Source organism: Lipotes vexillifer, unplaced genomic scaffold (genome assembly GCF_000442215.2).
Source record: "Lipotes vexillifer unplaced genomic scaffold, Lipotes_vexillifer_v1.1 scaffold628, whole genome shotgun sequence".
NCBI classification, from domain to species: Eukaryota; Metazoa; Chordata; class Mammalia; order Artiodactyla; family Lipotidae; genus Lipotes; species Lipotes vexillifer.
Window position 1 is genome coordinate 821,607 of NW_006779395.1, and position 10,606 is coordinate 832,212.

Here is a 10,606-nt window from a genome sequence, read left to right on the forward strand (position 1 = left end):
CCATAATCACTGGTCTATTTAATTTTGTCTTGATTGAATCAAGTTTGAAAATGTGTATTTTTTCCAAAAAATTACTTGTTTCACTGAGGTTTTCAAGTGGTTTTTTTAAACTTCTAGTATATCATCTGGCTTATTCTTAAATTTTTTAATGTTTTCTTTATATTTTCTAAATGGTTCTCTACCGGGATTTTTTTTTTAAGAATTAGCTTCTGAGTTTACAAAATTAATATTAATCTTGATTGTCTTTTTCAATGTATTTTTCAATAAAATTTGAGATTATACAGCTTCCCTGGTGGCGCACTGGTTGAGAGTCCGCCTGCCGATGCAGGGGACGCGGGTTTGTGCCCCGGTCCGGGAAGATCCACACGCCACGAAGTGGCTGGGCCCGTGAGCCATAGCCGCTGAGCCTGTGCGTCTGGAGCCTGCATGTCCGGAGCCTGTGCTCCACAGCGGAAGAGGCCACAGAAATGAGAGGCCCGCGTACCGCAAAAAAAAAAAAAAAAAAAAAAAATTTGAGATTATAACACGTAGAAGCAAAAAATTTTAACCAAACTATGTCATTTCATTTTTTCTTCTTTTCCTGGTCAAGTCACCTGTACTTCACTTCATTTTTTTTTATTCTTCCAATTGGCTCAATCTATTGATACTTCAAAGCTTTTCCCCAGCCCCAAAAGAAAGGTGGATAGAGCCACCCATTTTAAAGTAAAGCAGCCTGTGCTATCCATGCAGAGTAACATCAGTAAACTAAGAACACAGGTCAGCACTTTCAGCTTCAACAGGAATTTAAAAATTAGTTTAAGGATCCCCTAGAAGATCTTAACTCTTTTAATTAAGCCTTTCTAAGTAGTTAGTAATCCTAGTTTTTGTTTCAGAATTGGTCATATGGAAGTAAAGCCAGATATTCTGTTTTCCCAGAATCCTCTACTAATAAACTCACCAAATCCTTCTCAAACTAAGAAATTCCTAAAATTCCTTTTTCCACTACACTTTTTACAATTAAATGGATAGCTGATACTAAATGTCATCCTGCCCCACTTAAATCTTCCAAGTCCTGTGAATGTTCATTCCTTACTTCACAAAGTAAGATCCCCTATGATGCAAATAATACAAAAAGTTACATATTTTTTCAATGTTAATCCTATTTAAGTATGTTTTTCTGTCTTTTCCACCTTCCTACAAATGCATGCCCAAAGGGAATGGAGTGCTAAATGCTATATCAATCACATGAAAGTTATAAAACACTTTAATCAACATAAAAAGCAAATTTCTGTGTTAAATTTTAAGCTAGATATATATTTTATTTTATTTGACTTTTCTAAAAGTGAACTAGAAAATAAACTTAGACCCTTCCTTTGAAAACTGAATTTTATAATCTTCTGAGAGTGATAATTATTTTTACCAACAATTAATGAGTGAACCATTTAAAAAGAGTGTTTTTATCTTAAATAATAATAAAACCTTGCTTATACTTTCAAGGTCTCCTAAATCACACACTTAAGTATCCTTCAAGCAGTTAATGATCATCAACTAAGTAAACATCCAGTTACTAACTACAAGTAAGAACAGGAAAGCAGGATAACATACTTTTGTTCCTGAGGGGGGAAAAAAAGGAATCTTAAAGGCTTTTATTTTGTAATCAATCAGCTTTCAAAAAACAAAGTCCAGCTTTTTTCTGTCTCTTTAAAATCTAAAGAATTTAACTGTTGAAAGCTATTAATTATATCTGTGCTCAAAAATGTCTAGAAAAAAATTAATGTGAAACACTGTTACTGTTCAATTAAAGACTGCAAAGGTTTTTCTTCACAGGAAACACCAAAGTAGATGATGATTCAAAAAAGAGAAAATATAATAAACAAAAGACTGGGATCATTTACTCCGAAACTGACAACCAAATGCTCCGATGACTTTTTCCACAACATTCACATTCCCAATTCAACAGTGCCATCAAGTGGTGCAACACGCTAACAGATTTCCCAAAACTCAGTTTCTCATTTTTTAGCAAGGGGAGGTCCAATTATAAAGACTCTCACAAAAACTCCAGCAAATGCTCCTAAAAGCTGGATCGGGAAAAGGTGTCCAAGACTTAAGTGAAGCACTTCACCTCTGAAGAATATTCTGTTTATATTAATGTAAAGAGATTCTGAACATACATCCATCTGCTAAAACACGGCAAAATCCATATGGCTTCAAAGTCACTAAAACCAATACCAGGTCCGTCTATATTCAAAACAAGGAACTAAGAGATGCTTAGGTACGTTCCCTGATTCTGGCTGACTTTACACCTGAAAGTTTGCTTAGGTGAGGGAACCTCTGGAGGGGCTAGGAATGTTCTCTATCTTGATCTAGGTGTGGATATACACATATACTTAAGATGTAAGCACTTTATGTCATATGATCCAGCAATCCCACTGCTGGGCATACACCCAGACAAAACTATAATTTGAAAAGATACATGCATCTCTATGTTCATAGCAGCTTGTACAATAGCCAAGACATGGAAACAACCTAAATGTCCATGGACAGATGAATGGATAAAGAAGATGTGGTACATATATACAGTGGAATACCACTCAGCCATTTGTAGCAACATGGATGGACCTAGAGATTATCATACTAAGCGAAGTAAGTCAGACAGAGAAAGACAAATACCATATGATATCATATGTGGAATCTAAAATACAACACAAATGAATACATCTACGAAACAAAACAGAAACAGGCTCACAGGTGTAGAGAACAGACCTGTGGTTGCCAAAGGTGAGGTGAGGTTGGGGAGGGAAGGGTTGGGAACTTGGGATTAGCAGATGCAAACTAGTATATATGGGACGGATAAACAACAAGGCCCTAATGTATAGCACAGGGAAATATCAATATCCTGTGATAAACCAGAATGGAAAATATGAAAAAGAATATATACATGTATAACTGAGTCACTTTGCTGTACAGCAGAAATTAACATTGTAAATCAACTATACTTCAATAAAAATTTTTTTAAAAGATGTAAGCACTTTATGTGAAATTTCAATTATATGTATGGACAGTTATACTACAAATTAACTGTAGGATGATATATAAATATATAATTAAGGAGGTTTCTAGTAGGTTTCATTTCTGTGGATTCCTTCAAATTAACAGGCTAAGAGATATAATGCCAGCCTTTTGAGACTTTTTTTTAACCACTATTTATTTAATGAAGGAAGAACACAACTGAAAGTTAAAACAGTGCTCCACATCAGACGTTTAAGAACTGTAAAGATGGAATAAATCAATTTTTAAAACTTTTGTGCCGCAAATGATACCAAGAAAGTGAAAGACAACTCACAGAATGAAAGAAACCATCTGCAAATTATATCTGATAAGAGACGTGTACAGAGTATATATAAAGAACTCATACAACAAAGATAAAAAGACAAATAATACAACTTAAAAGGAGGTAAAGGATGTGAACAGAACATTTTCCAAAGAAGACATATAAATAGCCAATGAGCACATGAAAAAATGCTCAAAATAATTAGCCATTAGAGAAATGCAAATCAAAACCACAATGAGATAAGATTCCACTACACGCTAAGATGGCTATAATCAAAACGGGGACAATAACAAGTGTTGGTAAGGATATGGAGAAACTGGAACCTTCACACACTGCTGTTGGGAATGTAAAATGCAGCCACTGCGAAAAACAGTTTAGTGGTTACTAAAAATGTTAAACAGAGTTACCCTAAAACATAGCAATTCCACTCATAGGTATATACCCAAGAGAACTGAAAACACAGACCACACAAAAACTTGTACACAAAGAGTCACAACGGCATATTCATAATAGCTAAAAAGTGGAAACAACTCAAATGTCCGTCAACTGACAAATGGGTAAACAAAATGTGGTATATATCTATACAATGAAATATTATTCAGCCTTAAAAAAGAACGAAATTTTAATACATGCTATGATATGCATCAATCTTGAAAACCTACTAAGTGAAAGAAGTCAGGCACAAAAGGCCACATATTTTATGATTTCATTTATAGGAAATACCCAGAATAGGTAAATCCATAGAGACTGAAAGTAGATTAGTGGTTTCTTAGGACAAGGGAGAGAGTGGGCAGGGAGGGAATGGAACTGCCTGCTAATAGATATAAGGTTTCTTTTAGGGGGACAAAAATGTTTTCAAATTTTATTGTTGTGATAGTTGAATATATTTAAAACAATGAATTGTAACTTCAAATGGGTGAACTGTATGGTTATGTGAATTATATTCCAATAAAGCTTGTTTTTTTTGTTTTTTGCTTTTTTTTAAAAGAAAAGAACTGTAAAAACCTTGAGAGTTATCCAAAAAAACAAACAACCCAATCCAAAAATGGGCAGAAGACCTAAACAGACATTTCTCCAAAGAAGATATACAGATTGCCAACAAACACATGAAAGAATGCTCAACATCATTAATCATTAGAGAAATGCAAATCAAAACTATAATGAGATATCATCTCACACCAGTCAGAATGGCCATCATCAAAAAATCTAGAAACAATAAATGCTGGAGAGGGTGTGGAGAAAAGGGAACACTCTTGCACTGCTGGTGGGAATGTGAATTGATTCAGCCACTATGGAGAACAGTATGGAGGTTCCTTAAAAAACTACAAATAGAACTACCATATGACCCAGCAATCCCACTACTGGGCATATACCCTGAGAAAACCATAATTCAAAAAGAGTCATGTACCAAAATGTTCATTGCAGCTCTATTTACAATAGCCCGGAGATGGAAACAACCTAAGTGTCCATCATCGGATGAATGGATAAAGAAGATGTGGCACATATATACAATGGAATATTACTCAGCCATAAAAAGAAACGAAATTGAGCTATTTGTAATGAGGTGGATAGACCTAGAGTCTGTCATACAGAGTGAAGTAAGTCAGAAAGAGAAAGACAAATACCGTATGCTAACACATATATATGGAATTTAAGAAAAAAAAATGTCATGAAGAACCTAGGGGTAAGACAGGAATAAAGACACAGACCTACTGGAGAACACACTTGAGGATATGGGGAGGGGGAAGGGTGAGCTGTGACAGGGCGAGAGAGAGGCATGGACCTATATACACTAACAAACGTAAGGTAGATAGCTAGTGGGAAGCAGCCACATGGCACAGTAATATCGGCTCGGTGCTTTGTGACCACCTGGAGGGGTGGGATAGGGAGGGTGGGAGGGAGGGAGATGCAAGAGGGAAAAGATATGGGAACATATGTATATGTATAACTGATTCACTTTGTTATAAAGTAGAAACTAACACACCATTGTAAAGCAATTATACCCCAATAAAGATGTTAAAAAAAAAAAAAAACCTTAAGAGTTATCGAGTTTAGTGCTTCCTAAACCAAACTATACAAACTAGGTAAGACAGCTTAAATTCTCTACCACATATACACACATATAAAACCTTCAGGTCCCCACAGTCATAGGCACTCAAGTAACTATTAAATGATTCATTCTGGTTTTTATAGTCGGCTCAGGCTGGAGGGGCTAAATGGATAAAGGAGGAAATCCTGGCCATAGAGAAGAATAAAGACATTCACTAGGATCCATGTCCTTTGCGGGGAGGGGAGGGAGATGCCACACAAAGAGAGAGGCGCCCCTTTTTCCAAAAATGTTTGTGGAATGTTCGTGAAAACTGACTACATAAATAGGCCGCAAGAAAATTTCAAAAAATTCCATAAAGCACAAGAAACACTGTATTCTCTAATCACAGTGCAATAAAAATATGAATTATTAACCAAGCCAGAAAACAAAACAAAAAAGTCCCACTACCTGGAAATTTCAAAACTCTCTCAAATATCTCCTTAGGTAACAATGTAAAAACAAACTGAAATTGGAGAATTTCCAGAAAACATAAAAATAGAAATCACCACATGTCAGAACTAAGAGATACGGCTAAAACCAGGGTCAGAGGACAGCGATATATAATATAAATGCCAAAAAAGGAACAAAATGAATTAAAGAAACCAAAAAAGACAATAAAGATAAAATCCAAAAATAATGAGTAAGAAAACAGTAAAACAGTAGAATAAATACATAGATAATCTAGAGGCTGGGTTTTATGTGTGTATGTGTGTGTGTGTGTGTGTGTGTGAAAAACTAAAATGAATAAACCACTCGCTAACATAATGAAGAGGAGGAAGAAGAAAGGAAAGGTATTATACAAATATAGGGTTGTTTGTAATGGCAAAGACTGGAAGTCCAAAGTGGTTAAATACAGTACATTCATAAAAAGAAACACTGCAGCTTTAAAAAGAACAATAGAAATCTTTATGTGTAGACATGAAAAGATTTCCAAGATATACTTTTAAGTAAAAACAGCGAAGTTCAGAACAATAGGTATAAGAAGTTGCCCTTGTGTAAAAAAGCAGGAAATATAAGAATGTTCGCATGTTCTTGCACATGCAAAAGAAACTTTGGAAGGATGCAAGAATCAAGACAGCAGTTTCCTACTGGGAGGAGTAGGAATTGGGTAGATGGGGAGACAAGGATAGGAAAGATACTTTTCAGCACAGTGTTTTATACTTCAGTGTTCTGAGTCCTGTGAGTGCATTACTTATTTTTTAAATAAAATTTTAAATTTGCATATGACCAATATTAATTCATCAAATATTTTCAAGCCCTTATTGTATATCAAACACTACAGTTGATGTTGTAGATGTTCAAAATGAAAAGATCTAGTCCTCTTTTAAAGGGCCCATATTTTTTACAGTTTCATAGGGGTACAGACGCAAACCAACACTGACCCAATATGCCTAATGTAATGTGCCGAATTCTTCGTATGCATGAAGACATTAAGTCGGAAGTCTATTAAAGAGCACCTATATATACGTAAGGGAAATAAAGATGGTTATTCAGAGAAGGTAACTCTTACGCTAAGAGTTCAAGACGAGATTTTTCGGTGGAAAAATACAGGATATCCCAGATAGAGTAGAAAGCAGAGGCTTGGAAGCAGAGAACAAAGGGTATTCAAGAAATCATTACAGATCAGGATTTTCCAAGAAGAGTGGCTAGAATGACGACTGAAGAAACTGAAAAGGGGCTAGATGAGTAAGGGCATTGTAAATACCAGGTTACATAAGTTTATCACCTTCTGTCTGTGAGGCATTGTGCTCAGTGCTGAGGATAAAGAAGTAAACGTGGCCTCCCTCCTGCAGCCTAGTCTAGACAACAATGTCCAGGGAAACCAGGAAACAGGTTTTTTCAGTAGTTTGATGCATGACCTTTCCTGTCTCTGGTTCTGTTGCCTCTATCAGAAATGCTTTCTACGTTCCCTCTCCTCATCCATCCATCACCTAGCTCATTCCTTTCTCAGGTCTCGGCTCAAAGGACGCTTGTTCCAGGCAGCCTTCTCTTACTGCCGAGACTAAGTCAATCAGTTCCCCGTGTTATATACTTCAAAGCATGCTGGGACTCTTCCTGTCAACTGCACTTAGAATTCTCTTTCTTCCTCTCGAAACTGTAAGCTGCATGAATACGAGTTGAATCTGTCTTGTTCACCACTGTATCTCCAGCACTAATCATAGTACAGAGTAGACCCTTAGTTAATGAATAAATTTTAGAACATAATTTAACCTTTGCTGATCACTCAGGCTGAGTATAAGAAACCCAAATTATTATATTTATATATTTCAGGTATATAAGACTATGTGGTCTCTTCGTCATAGCTCCAAAAGGATATACATTTTAAGTACTTGTATCTTTATTTTTTCCTCTCCTCTCAAACCATAATTGTCACTTCCTACTACTTTCAAGTCTGTTTCTAGCAGATTCCAACTACTTCTAATTTGCAGCCAACTGCTGAGCTAAGCAGATAAATCCAGTTATAAAGGATGTAACTGGCATAAAACCAAGTAATAGTATATAGTTTTTCAGGAGTTTTCTCTGGGGTGGGGGAGTGGGAAGGAATGGGGATAAAGGGAGACAAGATGCTCTCTTATAAGTAAACTATTTAATATTACTGCATAATTTCTTTTGTTAACAAAGCCTTTTATTTTTGCTAAGTTTCGTTCATTCTATGCTACAAGTCCAGATAATTGTTACTACGTTTCTTCATTCAAATAAACAGTTGAAAAGAAAACTATGAAAGTAAACACTCCACTGTATAGGTAAAGAAAAGAATCACTTTAAAAAACTGGTCCAAAATATTAAGGAAAAAAATATTGGAGTTTGAAATTTTGAGTTTGAAAGTAGAATGTGTCTCCCAATTAAAGCCTTAAAAGTAACTGGCAATATTCTTTTCTTTCTTAGCTGTATATGAAATAATGATGCACCTCATAACTGACAGCACCTCAGATTTGATGAAATGCAGTACATAATTTTACAAAATAAAAATAATTCATCTATGATTTTCTCAATTAGATAATTCTGAATTATCTACTCACTATATTAGCACATTCCATCTCCCTTGTCCCACTAAAATGAAAAAACAAATGCTCATTAATGCTGCTGACAGGAGATAAAAACCAATATAAAGGAAAAAAGTAGTGATTTGGTTTCACTGCGAAATGTTACCATTTAAGAGACCAATGAATGAAGCAAATTAAAATTTTGCTTAAGAAATCTTTAGTGAAATCCCTCAGAATCTGTATCTTCTGGGGAAAGTATCTATCTTAGCTATGATGTATGTAATCATGATAATAGTTAACAAAATCCTTTAATTATTCACTGTTGAATAAACAGAAATGGATCTCCTCCAGGTTCCCAAGGTCAACAATCTGTGACCTGTTGTGGTCCTAAAATATGCGGGTGAAGTAGGGGTGTTAATTTAGTGTAAGTTAGAGCATTAGAATTCTCTACCAGCATTATTCATAATTCCTTGAATTACCAGCAACATAATCACTAATGTGACTTCCAAGTCCAAACTAGCATAATTACAAAAAAAAAACTTGAAATTTTTCATTTAAACACAACTCATAAAAATTAGATACAATCAATTTAGTCTGATCTTTCCACAAAATAAAAACTCTCCAAAAAAAGATATACCATTTATTATCTTTTCTCCTCAGAGGCAAAAGTGTAAACAAGTTGCTTCTAGCAATGATTAAGTTATTTAAGTTCCTATAATTCTTAAGTCTTTTTCTCTCAAAATAACAGGAAAGCATCAGAAGAAATATTCCCACTAGAGCTCATGAACAAAAATCAATGAGAAATAAGTTCCAGAAAATATGCTAACAACAATGATAATAAGTTCTGTTGACAAGGGATATTTTCTAAGAGATAAATAAACAAGAACTTAGACCTTACAATCATCATTGCAGGGTAAAAACACTAAGAAATTATTATTATTATTATTTTTTTTACCTACCTTTGTCTGGGAACTATAAAGAGCGCCCGGACCAGCTTCTTCCTATTTGCTTTTGTGTTCATGTTCATGCAAAAATCCATTGCTGCCTATAGGAGAAAAAGCAAACTTTTTTCTTAAAAAAATCTCCATTTAGCTACTGAAAGCAGAAACCCTGCATGCTACAATGGATTTCTAATAGTTCCTAAACAGTTCACAATGGTTTTAAGACACTAGTATTATAAGCATATCCCAAACTTTAAAGATCACTAAGCTTAAACTCCTCTCTCCTTATATATCTCAAAATATATGTTTCATAAACTTTTTAATTGCAACCTAGTGTTAAAAACAGAACTTCAAGTGAGTAGACTGAAGACCCACCATGACATGTTTGGCAAATAACTATATGAAATGTGCAATCCATGCTTTTGATCTCATAAATCAATGTTAATATCAGGAAAGTTTTCTGGTAAAATGTACAAAGTAACAAGAAGCCAGGAACCAAGAAAATTACTAATGCTAATAAGGATAACCAAAAAAGAATAAAGACCAACTACGTATGAGACATAGACACAGATTATCCCCAGAAACATGTAAGAGTAAGTGCTTCAACACTGAGTAAAAATGTTTACCGTCAACAATCAGATCTGGTAACAAACTAAAGAAACCACATCATAGGACTACAATAAATACCCATAATTATTATTTAGTATAGCAATCCACTATTCTATACTTTAATAACGAAAATGTGTTCAATATTTCATCAATATGTTTAACATCTAATATAAGTGTAGAAGCTACGAGAAGTGTATGTTCCAGGAAGCCATTAGAAAACAAAACTATGAGTAGTTGGTATTTTTTAAATACAGGTATATATATATATATATATATATATATTGCTGTGGCCTCTCCCGCCGCGAAGCACAGGCTCCAGACACACAGGATCAGCGCCCATGGCCCACGGGCCCAGCCGCTCCGCGGCATGCGGGATCCTCCCGGACCGGGACACGAACACGCATCCCCTGCATCGGCAGGCAGACTCCCAACCACTGCGCCACCAGGGAAGCCCCAGGTATATATATTTTTTAAACATTATCAAAGATTTTCAATACACATGGTTTAAGAAAATAACAAGTTTAAGTTATACTTTAAAAAGAAAAAAAACTATTATCAAATATCCTTTTGGGTATCTCAAGTATTTTCCTTCCATAGGTTCACATGATTATTTTATCATTAATCCCAATCTTTAGGTAGATTTGAGGATCAGGTAACAAAGATCCTCAGATTT

General features: G+C 35.0%; 1 protein-coding gene across 1 annotated transcript in view; it reads right to left on the bottom strand.

Moving 5' to 3' along the window:
* The window catches only part of UPF2 (UPF2 regulator of nonsense mediated mRNA decay), a 99,108-nt gene that overhangs the window by 52,282 nt on the left and 36,220 nt on the right, over positions 1-10,606 (bottom strand). The window contains exon 8 of the mRNA XM_007452589.1: positions 9,343-9,428. Coding sequence (XP_007452651.1) covers positions 9,343-9,428 — 86 coding nt within the window. The remainder of the gene's footprint in view (positions 1-9,342; positions 9,429-10,606) is intronic.